Here is a 15,978-nt window from a genome sequence, read left to right on the forward strand (position 1 = left end):
GTCCACTCCCATGCAGCATTATCTAGCTCATATAGCTATATAGCTCCCATGATGTTAATGAAGTAAGCAGTGAGTTTTCTGAATTAGTGTAGAACGTCTTCCCCTATGTATCATCAACAGTCTTCAACTCTGCTGCATTTGAACAGGTATTATATCTTTCTCTCCTATTATAATAATTGAGAAGTTTATTGCAAATTCATGCCCGGAGGTTAATTGCCAGTTACAAGCATAAAAGAACATTGAAGAACAGTATATAAAATAACTAAAATCTACATAATGAAAGGTAGTTGTCTAAAATTATAGCTACGTCTAAGTCTAAAACTACGTCTGAAGGGTTTGACTTCTCTTTTATAACTGTAGAAGACACGTGTAACGTTATATCTGTAAGTCTCCTTCTCAGCATTTCCCCAACATGTTCAGGGTCACAATGTGAGTTATCAGAATGCCACAAAGAGGAGAATCCGTTATGATCTAATACCGGTATGTCTTTAACACGTTGCAATAAAGTTTGTCTACGGGTATTTGTATAGCCTGGTTACCAAACCTATTATAGCTCCCGAGTCCTACATCCTCTCCGCAAATAGCTATAATAGGTTTGGAAACCAGGTTATATTTGTAGGCTTTGCTGTAAGAGAGAGCATCCGTTTGAAGGGAGTGTGAGGTTGTGTCCATTTGGACCAAGCATTACCAGAATTTGACTACTAGTATATACAAATATCTGTATCTAAAGGAAGTCTACCTAATTCTGCTCTACAGGCGACATTGCTACTATTTCTAAATACACCAAGAACATTTTTACAGAATTGGTTGTGAACATTTTCGATAGGTGAGGTTTCATATGTAGTTTAATATAATATTTCTTGCGGACATCAGACATTGACGTTCAACTTGATAGGTTGTTAACGTTAGGTAAGCATAACCAAATCCTTCGACTAGATCAATTTTGTTATAGGACAACTATTGGGTAATCATTCTCAATGGCAGATTATTTCCTGTACATTTAATAGTCCTTTATAACAGACCTAAGTATCACCTAAAATTAAAATCATACAAATCTACCACAGTTCCAACACCAGAGGAAGATTTTTCCTTTTTACGATCGACACAGGTGTCCTATAGGGCTCTTTTTATTCATAAATACATTGGATGCTGTATTACCTTCTAAGGATTGCCAGGCCGTAAGAAGCACGTGGAAGGTCCCCATTTGGACAACCACACAAAACTGAAAACTAGCCCTTGTAGTGGTGAAACAGACCGCCGTGTTTCCCTGATGGGGTCGGAAAACATCTCTAAGCTGACCCGCTGAGACTGGTTACCAGGCTTGTAATCTCTGAACTCAGGCCGCGAATCTGTACCTCCCCGTGATGACTGTCTCAAACCAAGCCAAGGTGATCTCTCTTTCCAACCCCACAATCAGTCTGCTTTCCTCACATACCTACAATCATGCCCATGAATTCTAGGAATTGTACAGGAATGGAATGTCCACAGGCATGTCTCTGACCCACATCTATGCCCACATTCCTACATAGTGAAATTCCAGGAAACCCTTGGGACATTGTGGAAATTGTACAGATTCTCAACTGAGCAGACACATGCTGATTCACATCCCTGTCCACTTCCATGCAGCATTATCTAGCTCATATGGCTCCCATGATGTTCATGAAGTAAGCAGTAGGCTGTTGAGTTTTCTGAATTAGTGTAGAACGTTTTCCCCTTTATATCATCGACAGTCTTCAACTCTGCTGCATTTGAACAGGTACTTGTATATCTTTCTCTCCTTTTATAATAATTGTGAGGTTTATTGCAAATTCATGCCCGGAGGCTAAAACTATGTCTGAAGGGTTTGACTCCTCTCTTGTAAACTGAAGAAGACATATGTATATCTGTAAGTCTCCTTCTCAGCATTTCCCCAACATGTTCAGGCCGTCACAATGTTGATTCGGAATGCCACAAAAAGGAGTATCCATTGTGATCTAATACCGGTATGTCTTTAACACGTTGCAATAAAGTTGTCTACGGGTATTTGTAGGCTTTGCTGTAAGAGAGAGCATCCGTTTGAAGGGAGTGTGAGGTTGTGTCCATTTGGACCAAGCATTACCAGAATTTGACTACTAGTATATACAAATATCTGTATCTAAAGGAAGTCTACCTAATTCTGCTCTACAGGCGACATTGCTACTATTTCTAAATACACCAAGAACATTTTTACAGAATTGGTTGTGAACATTTTCGATAGGTGAGGTTTCATATGTAGTTTAATATAATATTTCTTGCGGACATCAGACATTGACGTTCAACTTGATAGGTTGTTAACGTTAGGTAAGCATAACCAAATCCTTCGACTAGATCAATTTTGTTATAGGACAACTATTGGGTAATCATTCTCAATGGCAGATTCTCAGGCCGCGAATCTGTACCTCCCCGTGATGACTGTCTCAAACCAAGCCGAGGTGATCTCTCTTTCCAGCCCCACAATCAGTCTGCTTTCCTCACATACCTACAATCATGCCCATGAATTCTAGGAATTGTACAGGAATGGAATGTCCACAGGCATGTCTCTGACCCACATCTATGCCCACATTCCTACATAGTGAAATTCCAGGAAACCCTTGGGACATTGTGGAAATTGTACAGATTCTCAACTGAGCAGACACATGCTGATTTACATCCCTGTCCACTCCCATGCAGCATTATCTAGCTCATATAGCTATATAGCTCCCATGATGTTAATGAAGTAAGCAGTGAGTTTTCTGAATTAGTGTAGAACGTCTTCCCCTATGTATCATCAACAGTCTTCAACTCTGCTGCATTTGAACAGGTATTATATCTTTCTCTCCTATTATAATAATTGAGAAGTTTATTGCAAATTCATGCCCGGAGGTTAATTGCCAGTTACAAGCATAAAAGAACATTGAAGAACAGTATATAAAATAACTAAAATCTACATAATGAAAGGTAGTTGTCTAAAATTATAGCTACGTCTAAGTCTAAAACTACGTCTGAAGGGTTTGACTTCTCTTTTATAACTGTAGAAGACACGTGTAACGTATATCTGTAAGTCTCCTTCTCAGCATTTCCCCAACATGTTCAGGCCGTCACAATGTTGATTCGGAATGCCACAAAAAGGAGTATCCATTGTGATCTAATACCGGTATGTCTTTAACACGTTGCAATAAAGTTCGTCTACGGGTATTTGTTGGAAGGCTTTGCTGTAAGAGGAGAGCATCCATTTGAAGGGAGTGTGAGGTTGTGCCCATTTGGACCAAGCATAACCAGAATTTAACTATCTATATACAAATATGTGTATCTAAAGGAAATCTACCTAATTCTGCTCTACAGGCGACATTGCTACTATTTCTAAATAGATATAATAAGAATTCTAGGAATTGTACAGGCATTTTTGTCCACAGGCATGCGGAATGTCCACAGGCATGCAGAATGTCCACAGGCATTTCTCTGACCCACATCTATGCCTACATTTCTGGAACCCTGAAGACCTGCCTGCCCCAGATGGTCCTACTTTCTGTGACCTCGGGGCTCGTTCACTATGCACTCAGGGGAGGAGTGTACTGTATCTGTCTAGACTTAAACCAAAGTCCAAGTACCAAGTCTTCCTCAAAATCATGAAATGATGGCAGTGCCATGCAAACAATAATCCTAACAGAAACCACCGTCGCCATGGCAATGTATGTTTTCATTGCCAGTCTTGTTGAAGTAGCAGGAACACATCAGTTGGATTGTTACCCAGATTAGGAGGTCAAACATCACTGAAGGAGTACAGGTATGTTGATAGTAAGATTTTAGTTCATGAAAAACTTGTGTCATTGAGCTCGTAAACAGGTCACCTTTAACCCCACCCGGTTATAGCGTCCAGCTCTACCTACTTAAGCTGAGGTCACATTTCCAAACCTGGGCCTGGTCGGGCAGTCAAGTGGAACGAAAACTATGATATAAAAGACAACAAATCACAAAAAAAGTTTTAAAAATAAAAAATGGAACTATTTGCGTAGATTATTGATACAAAGTCTTTCGTTATTCGAAGCAGCCCAGCCGGCCCGGTTTGGAAAAGTGACCTCAGCATTTATTTATTTATTTATATGTATTGCACGTATATTAAAAACAATTACACAATCAAATAATAATAATCAAAGAATGTGCGGGATAGGCCAGAAACCTGGGTGGTTTTTCTAGAGGCCTACCCCAAGCAAAGATAACTTATGACAAAACATATTCAAATTAAACATCAAAATTAAACAATGAAATAATTTAACAATGATTAATTAAACAAAATCAAGACACAGAAATAATAACTGAAGTGTATAAACTAACTAAAACGAAATTAAACAAAAGTCTTATACCTGTAATTCAGGTAGATGTTACAGATTAAACTGATTAAATAATTAACATAAGAATTAACGATTAAAACAAAATATTAACAATAACAAGGAAAACAAACAAATCAGATTGTGGATGTACTGGGACGTAAAGCATTATTTAACCCTTTTCGCTCCAAGTGGAGCATAAGGATCCCTCCAACAACATCAGGCCCTGGGCTAGCCATTCAATCTCGTGCCAGGTCTGGATGGGTTGCATAGCAGGTTTCGAACTCAGGACGTCTTGGTTCCTGTCCGAGCACTCTGCTGGTGCGACACACGCCCCCACAAACCTCTTGTTTTACCGTGCATGAGAACGCGGAGGTACACCGTTGAATTGCTAGAGCACAGTACACGACTCCGCCTCACTGGACATGACGTGTGGCTTCCTGCACTCCTCTTGAACACAGAAGATGTAAATATTGTAACTTGAACAGAATAGAGGACGAACGCCATTTTGTAATAGAATATGTAAACTGTATAGCAAAGAGAGAATTAACTGTATATGTTTGTACAACACCTATTCCCCTATTTCATACACTTAAGTACTGTAGAAAAATTCATATTCATGATACGACTAGACAAACCACCCATCGAAAAACAGATCTATACCTTTATTTCTACAATAACTGGAAAGCGAGGAGAAGTTGAATTTCTATAACGATAGTTACAATAGTTACTTTTGTATCTGTTAACCGTGTCCCTTCATCTTGTTTTGTTGTGACCTGTACATAGCCAAGTGTGGCAGAAATGTGCAATAAAGGTCTTCATTCATATATTCGCCATGTAAGATACCTTTAGATCTTTGAGGGAGCTATCCTATGAAGACATAAATTTGCCTGTGAGGAACCGAGACCAGGCAAGTATGTCCTCGGGCTGCCGAGTTGTTAGGAGAGGTCTACAACTTAGTACAAAGTGACTGTCGTTATACAAGTACACCGACTTCTTTCTGTAAGGCGACCACCCTCGACCTATCGAAGATTTTGTCACCGTGACGGGTTTACTGGGCAAGGGGATGGGGAGGGGAGGGGCGTTGTAGTAATATGTACTGAGGAGGTGGAGATTACGAGGCCTATAGTTTGGACTTAGAGCCCTCTAGATTGGTTGCGGAGGGCAGTGTCCGCAGGCAAGTTGTTCCACTCCGGGATGGTACGTGGGAAAAAAGATTTTTTACTGTAAAGAGTTCTGCACATACATTGTAGACAGCTGGTATGCCGCAGAGTGGGTGAAGCGCGTTGTTATGACTTCAGCATTCATGTCGTTTATTAATTTCATATAACCTAGATCCATATCTGATGATGTTCCCTCTATTGTTGTTTACCCAAATGCATGGAAATAGAACTTACATCGTATTACACTGTCTGCCTCACTCAAATACAAGCTGGGATGTTAGTTTATATAGCCACTGCCAAGTGTGGAGCTGGCACTCTGACATTTAAAATACTTGTAGCCTTGCCCACAATAACCTGGGGTGAAAAGACAAGTTGTGCTTTATTCCACGCGTGATTCCGAGCGGATCAGCACTGCGATATCTCTAAAGCTGCTGTCCGATTTGCGCCATACAGGTGAGGAAATATTCACTGCACACATTCTAAATCTCTGAGGAAGGTTTGCCATTATACTTAGCTACGCTTTATCACTCACAGTGCCTGGCATAGAAATGTCTAGAAACCGCGGTATCATGGCTGCTAACTCTGACGGACTAGACTACTTCTATATTCACTGCCTGAGGCTTTCTCTTACTGAATGCTTCTTCTGAACGACAACGCGTTACGCTCCGAGTCGGAAAATTGTTTAGAAAGTGGTTGGTTGAATAGGCAAACATTTTATGTTACGTGTCATGGTAAACTCAATTGTTAGTACGATATTTTTTCGCGTGAATTTGAAGAACATAAACCCACCGTGAGACCGTACGTCATTCAGATACGTTGTAGTTGGTGACTTTCGACGTATCTAGTAATATGGGTCCCTCCAATACGTTACAATATGTTTCCGAAATGTAAGAAAATATAGAAATTTTCAATTGCACCATGAGAAATCACGTGTCACTGCCAACTAACAACATCTTCCATATCAGATGTGAAAGTTCATAGTTCAATAGAGACTCACCTGAGTGAACAAACCGGTTAGACGAATGATTTGATGATAAAGTAATTATATATAACGTCACTTTTGGCTTTGCAAGTTATTCCAGAATGTTTTTATTATATGTACTTTTTTTATTAGAAAATGTGCTTTTTGTCACGTCCAAGTTTTTAGAGTGAAGGGTGATTACCTGCATATTCGTCCTCCCAACCTTGCCAGTCTCTGTGCACGGCCCCGACCGGCTCTGTTCCCGCCCCTCCCGCTGTTGGTGACTTGTACCCGCCGGGCAAGGAGGAGTTTTAAAGTGTCCTTGAATCGACCACGGGGCTTACGCTTTGTGACACTTGTTGTTTGGCTACTATCTATTCACATGGTTTGAGCAGGGCCTTTTAATTAAGTGATAGTTCGGTTAGGTGCGAACAAGTCCAAAGACACTTGAATCCATGCCTTACATTCTTTGAATGATGTGGAATCAAACCAGTAAACTGCATGGTTTGTAAGATATAAATGTTTGTAAAATATAAATGTACTAGAAAGGTAACAGTTGCAAATGCGTATTGTTTACCTTCACCTGGTCCATCCGCTGTCAGAGGGAAACTATTTTTTTTTCCAAAATCAGGCGAATATTAATGCGCGCACTCATGTCATCCATACAAATTACTTGCTGTGGCCTATCTAATACTCTGTTTCTTCTTCCTAGAACACATTCACATCTCGGTTGATACGTTTTGTAATGATTGTGAAAATGCTATGTTTAATTCTAGTTTACAGCATGGAGACGACTCCTCCTCAGAGCAATGGTGTGGACGACCTGACTGAGATCGAGAGAATCGACCAACTAAAACAACGAATTCGCTGTAAATATAAAACCACCCATCATATTGTTTTCGTTTCGTTTAATAGCAACATTTGTAACTTTTTATATTTGTAATTACCAAGGAACAACAAATTACAAAATTGTACAGGATTTTTGTATGATGAGAATACTGTCAACAGAGTCTTTAGTAATATTTATAAAATAACCATCAGGTGCCTAGAGGCAGCAATTCCAGATAAAGAAAACACATAATTTATTTTTGCTGGGGTTCACAGATCGTCACACGAACAAAATCTACGTTGATCTGAAGCAGGTAAGACGAGTTGCTGTAACTTTGTTATGGTCACACCTTCTGTTGTCGTCAAGAATCTATATATCTGTAAACGCGATTGTTTCTGCTTAGGCCTAAATTTGATATAAGGGTTACAAACGGACCACATAGCCCATTTATAGCAAAATACAATGTTTTATGCACGGTTAAGATCCACAATGGTGTCTTCGGACTTGTCTAAATTACATCTTTGCTTTGTTCATATCTAAGCTGCACAGATAAATTTATATTTCTAATGATCTTAGACAAACCTTCTATATTGAAACATATCTGTTCTTACATTTTTGCCATTACTACGAAACAAGAAGAAAGCGAATTTACTTAATTTCCTTAATTGTAGTTACTTGACGATGTATACATGTAATGTTATCTGTATACCATCCTTTTACTGTGACCTGTACTTAACCCAGTGGGTATGTGTGTACAATAAAGGTCTTCATTCATTTGTTACGTTACGCGTTGACCGCTGTATACCGGTTAACCAGAGCGATGCATTTGTTTGATCAGCTCGGCTACAACGATGCGCGGGGCAACATCGACATCAGGGACCTGGTACGGCTGGACCAGTGGCACTACAACGGGACGGAGCCGGTCCAGATGGCCATAGACAAGCTCTGCATCAGGTATATATTTACCTCCATGAAAAATGGAGGTATTGTTTTTGGCGTGTCAGTCTGTGTGTCTGTCTGTGTGTGTGTGTGTCTGTTTGTCTGTCTGTGTGTTTGTGTTTCCGGACATTTGCGGCCAGCATAACTTTTGAACCTTTGGATGGATTGTAATGATATTTGGTATGTGGGTAGGTGTTGGGTAGGCAAAGGTCAAGGTCGATTTTGGGCTTCCTGGTGGTTGACCTTGGCACTGCAGCAGAACTTCCGTTTTTTGTATCTTTTGTCCTGGAGATGCTATGGTCTTGATTTCTTAGTGGTAGATAGCTTTTCCTGCCAGTAATAAGTGGTGTGGGTTTGGTCCCCCTAGCATCTTGTTCTGTAGGGAGGTTTCTGGCGAAACCTTTCAGAGCAGATAAATTCACAAAGAAACAGTGTATTTGTATTTATTTAAATTGCAAACACTGCAATACGGTGGAAGCCCTGGCAGCTGAGCTGATGTCGGGCCCCGCATTATGAAATACATACATACATAGTCAAACACACATCATAACACAATAAAGTCACAAATCACAGAAATCTCTTATACTTACAATCCATAATCTAGGCTAATGACATTATAAAAAAAGTAACAATATAACTCAGTATGGTAGGAGGCCAGAGGTCATTCAAATATATAATATTTCAATATTTACAGTTTTGTATGAATAGATGGAAGGACTAAGGGTTAGAAATGGTTCTTTGATGAAATATAAGTATGAAAAGCGGCCGAAAGGTTTTGATCTGTAAGAGGGTCGTGACCTGGATAACCGTATGCACTTTAGTTGTAAAGTGCCTTTCCCGCGGACACAACAATGGGGATTCGAACACAGGACCTGCAGACAACACACCTAACCACAAGACCATAAGATTAGACCATTTTGCTAACTGAGTTTATTTTTCTATATGTTTACCTCGACAGGGAGGGTGATAAAGTGTTAGACGTGGGTTCAGGGATCGGCGGCCCCGCCCGTTACCTCGCACATGCCGCACAGTGTGACGTCACGGCCCTTGAGCTGTTACCAGAGAACCATGACGTCGGCGTGGACCTGACCAGACGCTCAGGGATGGACGACAGAGTCACTCACGTCTGCGGAGACATTATCACTGCTGACTTAGGTAGGCTTCGTGTGGCTAAGGGCACCATACTCTCTTGATTTGATTTATTAGACTGTATAAACAGATATATACAGCCAGGACTTCCCAACTAGCCGGAGGCTATTATATGATATGAATCTTTATTGCATGTTCTTGCCCAGATGTGCTAAATGCACATGAGGACATGCAGTATGCAAAACATGAGTATTGCATACGCTACATTCTAATGCTAATTTCTTGGAATTTATACATTATAACAATACTATATACTACCTATCATCTACTGTTAGTTGCCCTTTCTTCTCTATTTTTGAAACATTTGGAAACATAATTACATAGTTTGTCTGCTATACATTCGTTCTTGCATGACATCAAGTGTTTAAATGTGTCCTGCTTTGACATTTTCTTGCATATATTGTCTAAATGTACTATAAAGGGCTAGCCCTCACAACAAGAACAACAACAATTTGGAACAGGTAACAGTTAACAGTGTCGGTTACACTTCAGATAAACATACTAGTACACAACAGATGTTGCGGTCTAACGTTAACAAGCTATGAGATCTGGCCAAGACGTCATGCGTTTACTATAATTATATCGTGTACTATTATATATATCTATATTCTGACTACAATTCTATTGAACTCTCTTAAGCACTCATCTGTAAGAAGACCCGGAGAACAAAGGTCTGAGTCTATCAATACTATGTCAACACGTCAACCCTTTAATTCATAATACTAGAAGCTTTTAAAGGCATCCAATGAAATTTCAGGGCGGTAAAATTAAAAAAAAAATACTAGAAGCTTAAAAGTATCTAATTCAATTTCAGGCCGACAAAACAAAATATTCAGAAAATCTGTCTGAAATTGACATTTACTAATATATTTAGCTCATTTCTGTCATCTTTTCAAACCGTGGCCGTTTGAAGTAGCCCCAAACTACGCTGTGATGAGGCGGCTCATTTTGTTGTACAGCCCATAAATATCTAGAAGCAGCCTACGAAACTAAACACGCAACCATGTTCCGTAAAGCGAGGGTCACAATCCACCGTATGTGTTTTTTGTCCGTGCGTTTCTTTGGGAGGCCACGTCCGCCACGTTTTCAGGGGAAGGACTGGCATGAGCAGTACGTCAACGCACGTCACTCACACGGTTGTGCAAGGTGTAAGAGTGTGGTCTGCACGCCACGTCTTACGTACGGTACGTACAGGGCACGCGCGTCGCCCGTACTGGCTCGTACGGGGCTGAATCCGAACGCAGAGAGAGCTTTACATGCACTTAACGTGCTACGGCGTGTCTGCGTGCTCCCAAACCCGTTGAATTCCGCCCTTAAATTACAATAAATGTATTTAAGAACATGTCGTCATTGTCAGACTTAGCAAAGATGGCATTGGCCGAAACGTTATATGCATGTTGGCACATTCTCAATTTATCTCAACTTAGATCATTTTTGTGTTCAATCCAGGTGAAGAGTCATTTGATGGTATCATGAGCATCCAAGTCTTCTTCCACATCAGCGACAAGGCAGCTTTGTTCAAACGATGCTTGGAACTTCTGAAGCCCGGCGGTGCAATGTAATGTTACAGCCAACAAAATTTGTTTAGTGCATTCATTGAATTGCATATTACTAAACACAATCCTATCTTTTAGCACGACCTAAGCATGCTTAAGGGTACACGTGAGGGAAGAAAGGAAGCCTTTACGTATTCTTTAAGGCATGCTTAAACAATGGTTTTTGCAGTGTAGGAATTTTGAATGCTATATTCCGTGTACTGCAAGGCTTGGCGTGATGTAACCTCTTATATGATTAGTTTCACACTGGTCCAAAATCATTGTATAAAATCAACAACAATCTAGTCATTGCCATTATAGCGTATTGTCGGTTTCGAGCAAATCAAATGCTCTACCATGAAGATTTAATATTTTAGTAAAACATTGACCTTTATTCCAACACAAGGGTTACAGAGCGATCAAATTTTCGACGACCACTGTCGCCTTCATCAGGATAATTAATGACCAATCACTTCACAACATGATCTCGCGAGAGTTACGGTTTTCAAACACGTGATCTTATTCTCGCGAGACTTAACTGATACGTGACGTGAGCAATTGATCAAAAGTGCCAGGAAGTTTATATTGTCCACCATCACGCCAAGTGAAGGCTGAAGTGCTCTGATATATATGGTCTCTTTAATGCCTCTTAAAACGTGTTTGTAAACCGTAACTCTCGCGAGATCATGTTGTGAAGTGAATGGTCATTAATTATGCTGATGAAGACGACAGTGGTCGTCAAAAATTTGATCGCTCTGTAACACTTGTGTTGGAATAAACCTCAATGTTTGACTATGATTACTACCAACACAGATGATCTTTCATGATAAGATTCAATGTTTGTTAAAATTTTCAGGTACGTCGAAGACTTTTACCGTACGAAGGACCTGAGCCGCGCGGAGCGGGATGTGCTGACAGCGTTCCTGAACAGCGCTGACGACATGGCGACCATGGAGGACACCAGAGGTCAGCTGGAGGACGCTGGCTTCACTTGTGTTGAGGTAAACCATTCACCTGAACCCGTAAATAATGTCCTCAGGTTGGTAAACGAATGAATAGCAAAGTTCCTTGATAACAACCATTTATTTTTCACTAGCCGACGTTTCGATGACCGTCTGTCATCTTCATCAGGGCAATTCTGACTGGTTTACTGTGCACTGACGCTACATGTTACTTGGTTCATAGTGCACTAACGGTGTTACATGGCTGTGTACTATAGTGCACTAAAGGTGTAAACCAGTCAGAATTGCCCTGATGAAGATGACAGACGGTCATCGAAACGTCGGCTCGTGAAAAATAAATGGTTGTGATCAAAGTACTTTGCTATTCATTCACCTGAAGTTTTTATACATTGCAGTTGATCCTGACTACTTAAGCTAAATACTCTAGCTACTACGATGCGCATGTTGCATCGACAGGTACATGTATTGTATTAGCTGTACCTTAGATATACGTATGTAACACAGAAAAAGGAATAACTCCAGGTACACTTTGACCCCCGGGATCGAACCCGCCCCACTCGCGTGGTGTGTTAGCTCACAACCAGCGCACCAACCGATTAGCTAGGCCAAAAGGTCCAGGACCCATTGGACTGGGTAGTTACTCGTCGTTACACGTATAACGTGGCTAGGATGCAAGATTCTTCTTTAGTGCTTTAAATTTCCATTCTCCTGGACCTAGTAATATTGTGTGCACTTTTGTCGTTTCAGATTCTTTATTGACACAACAAAAAAAGTACAGGGACTTTGTATGGTCTTCTACAACTAAAGATCTAACAAAGCTAAATACATGTGTGGATAGCGTCACCTTACGTACAGAGTATATGTATGCTGTAACAATAAAGGTTTAACTATTCTCTAACATGTGGTCTCTAAGATCGAAACATCTTCTGTATCTGTATCTGTATCTGTATAGCCGGTATAACCGCCTTTCGGCGTAACACACCAGCTTCGCAGGCACGCGGCGCGGCGGCAGCTGGTTATATTACACCGATCGACTTGTTACACCTAACCCTTGAACTTCTAGCTCTAGACATTGTTTAAAGCTATCCATTGACAATGCCCCTACTGTACTTGGTGACAGTGAGTTCCACTCTGCGATAGTTCTAGGAAAGAATGAATTCTTGAACACCTCGATCCTTGGTTGATAACTCTGGTACTTGAATGCGTGGCTATTTCTTGTTCTCTTCTGGGCTGGTATTAGGTACTTAGTAGTTGGGACATCCACCAGTTTATTAGTCATTTTGTACATCATGCATAGTCTAGACATCTTTCTTCTGTCTTCCAGGGAGGTCCACTGTAGGTTTCTTTTCATTTCCGTGACACTAGCACCTCTTACATAGTTGTTCATACAGAATCTTTAATGTATTTTCCTATTTGAACACTGTATTGGTTATCTCCCCTGAGAATGTAGTTGAATTTATCTATAGGATCTAACGTTAGAAACAAGACCTTGCAAAGTTGACCGATATAGACCATGCATACTGTTATCCAGAACCGTGCCTGAGCATGGTTATTAACTTATAGATAAAACATGTACCTGGGTATAACATGTCTATTGTTCATTTGAATATTCCCCTCAGATCAAAGGTTGTTCCAGTTACGACCAGTATACCTACAGCCGCTGGACTGACTGAAGAACAATGCCGACAAGTACATCCAACTTTACGGCAGGACTACTACTCCGGCTGGCTCGGGCAGGCCAGCACCAGCAAACGGCTGTGTCACGACTTCGGCGCCGTGACAGGGGGACACTTCGTGGCAAAGAAGGCTTGAGTATCGGTTGAAAACACCGGTTGTTACCTCCGGGGAGGAGACATCCTTCCGCGGAAGGGTTTTGTGAGAGATTTAGATTTTCATGTTTGCAGCTTTTTTTTTCGCGTTTGGGTGGACGGATTCTTTTGAGACTCAGTATATGTTTTTCTATTGGGCTGCAGATGATTTTTTTATTGTATATGTGTTTTCGGGCGTGAAAATGGTGCCTTTTTGGTGGCCCCAAAACACCCCTTTGAGCGAGAAAGTGGTCGCGACCATTGACCTTTGGCGTGTTTAAGCTATACTGGGTCTGGTCCACGTGTATGACCCCTCACACAAAGGGGTGGCCGGTCTCGATATATTCTTTGTTTAAAACCCTATATAAAAATATACAATAAAAAGACCGGAGGTATAAAATCTCAGATTTTACTTGTTCTGTCTGATAATTATTAGATATAGTGGTGGGCATTGTCTAAGCTACTAGTACTGACATTTACTGATCTTGAGTTGCGATCATGGTCACCGTATAACTCACTCAATTACTTGCCACTTACTTACTCGCTTACTAAGTCACTTACTTACTCGCTTACTAAGTCACTTACTTACTCGCTTACTAAGTCACTTACTTACTCGCTTACTAAGTCACTTACTTACTCGCTTACTAAGTCACTTACTTACTCGCTTACTAAGTCACTTACTTACTCGCTTACTAAGTCACTTACTTACTCGCTTACTAAGTCACTTACTTGCTTACTAAGTCACTTACTTACTCGCTTACTAAGTCACTTATACTTACTCAGTTCCGTACGGATGTAGGTCGTAGTGCCAGTCTTAGTTTTTAATATTGTCACGAGCATTTTTATTCACAAAATTAAGAATAAGTTGTTATAATTTAAATGATAGAAATGGGTCGATACAAGAAAATTCCAAATGACCAAAGATTCTGTCCATTTTGTCCAAACAAGATTGAAAATGAGCACCATTTCATAATGGATTGTACACTATACAGTTATAAGCGCCTATTGCTGTTCACCTTTCTTTCAACTAATTTCAATACGTTAGATCCTATAGATAAATTCAATTACATTCTCAGGGGAGATAACCAATACAGTGTTCAAATACATAATACAATACATTACAAATACATTGAATAATGTTTCGATCTTAGAGAACACATGTTAGAGAATAGTTAAACCTTTATTGTTACATCATACATATACTCTGTACGTAAGATGACGTTATCCACACATGTATTTAGCTTTGTTAGATCTTTAGTTGTAGAAGACCATACAAAAGTCCCTGTATTTTTTTGTTGTGTCAATAAAGAATCCCTTTAAAAAATTGATAAATGGTAGCAACAATTAGCACAAATACAGAAGAATCCTGTACTTTTATCAATTTTTAAAATATATTCAAGCTATGAATCACCCTGCTATAAGAAAACATGACTTCGTATACTACAGAACTGAAATGTAAAAATTGATAATTAGTCACTGTCTTCTCTGGCTTAATGATATGATATGATATGATATGAATCTTTATTGCATGTTCTTGCTCAGATAGGCTAAATGCACAAGAGGACATGCAGTATGCAAAACAACAATATTGCATACTGGGACGCTATATTCTAATGCTAATTGCTAGGAATTTATACATTATAACAATACTGTATACTACCTATTATCTACTGTTACTAGCCCATTCCTCTCTTTTGAAACATTTGAAAACATAATTACATAGTTTGTCTGCTATACATTCGTTCTTGCATGAAAATAAACCATGAAGTATGCAGCATGCCGCCTTGTAAGTAAGATTTATGTAATCTCTGGTGCATCTGTTTTTGTTTTGTGTTTTACATGCAAACGTAAAACACAATACGGTGTATCCAATCATTTCCGTTGTATCGACATTCCATCAGTACAAAACTTTTAAATCGTGGTCTATGTTACCACTTGCAACTATTACGTATACTTTTGAGATGTAATCTGTGCTGAGTGGTATGGAAACATGTCAAATTTCAGACTGATTTGGATTTTTAGGGTCTTTTTAGGGTTTTTTCAGTCTATGTATAAATGTGCTGTATCACGCAACTGGCTTTCCGGGTGAGCCGACTGCAGTTCAGTTGACCTCCGCAGATGATATTTTAAAGTGTGTGTCACAGACCAATACTCTGAGAGATAATTTCTTTGTTTTGTGATAATTTGTAAGTTGTACCTCGCACTCAAACATATTCAATTTTTGTTATTGTGAACTGCGCCCTACTATAATTTTTACGTCGAAACTAGTCACCTAGGGGGTCCTTAACTATAACAACCCCCATAGGATAA

At 39.9% G+C, this 15,978-nt stretch overlaps 1 protein-coding gene across 1 annotated transcript; it reads left to right on the forward strand.

Annotated features, from left to right (window-relative positions):
- Positions 1–7,230: 7,230 nt before the first annotated feature.
- Positions 7,231–13,783, forward strand: LOC109484790 (27-O-demethylrifamycin SV methyltransferase-like). Its single transcript, XM_019788154.1, is given in 9 exon segments — positions 7,231–7,315; positions 7,551–7,588; positions 8,039–8,229; positions 9,173–9,369; positions 10,813–10,921; positions 11,755–11,899; positions 13,480–13,528; positions 13,531–13,566; positions 13,569–13,783. Coding segments are annotated over 9 exon segments (954 nt in total). The 3' UTR covers positions 13,673–13,783.
- The last annotated feature ends 2,195 nt before the right edge of the window (positions 13,784–15,978 follow it).

The sequence above is a fragment of the Branchiostoma belcheri genome, unplaced genomic scaffold, assembly GCF_001625305.1.
Source record: "Branchiostoma belcheri isolate BF01 breed outbred unplaced genomic scaffold, Haploidv18h27 scaffold70, whole genome shotgun sequence".
Taxonomy (NCBI): domain Eukaryota; kingdom Metazoa; phylum Chordata; class Leptocardii; order Amphioxiformes; family Branchiostomatidae; genus Branchiostoma; species Branchiostoma belcheri.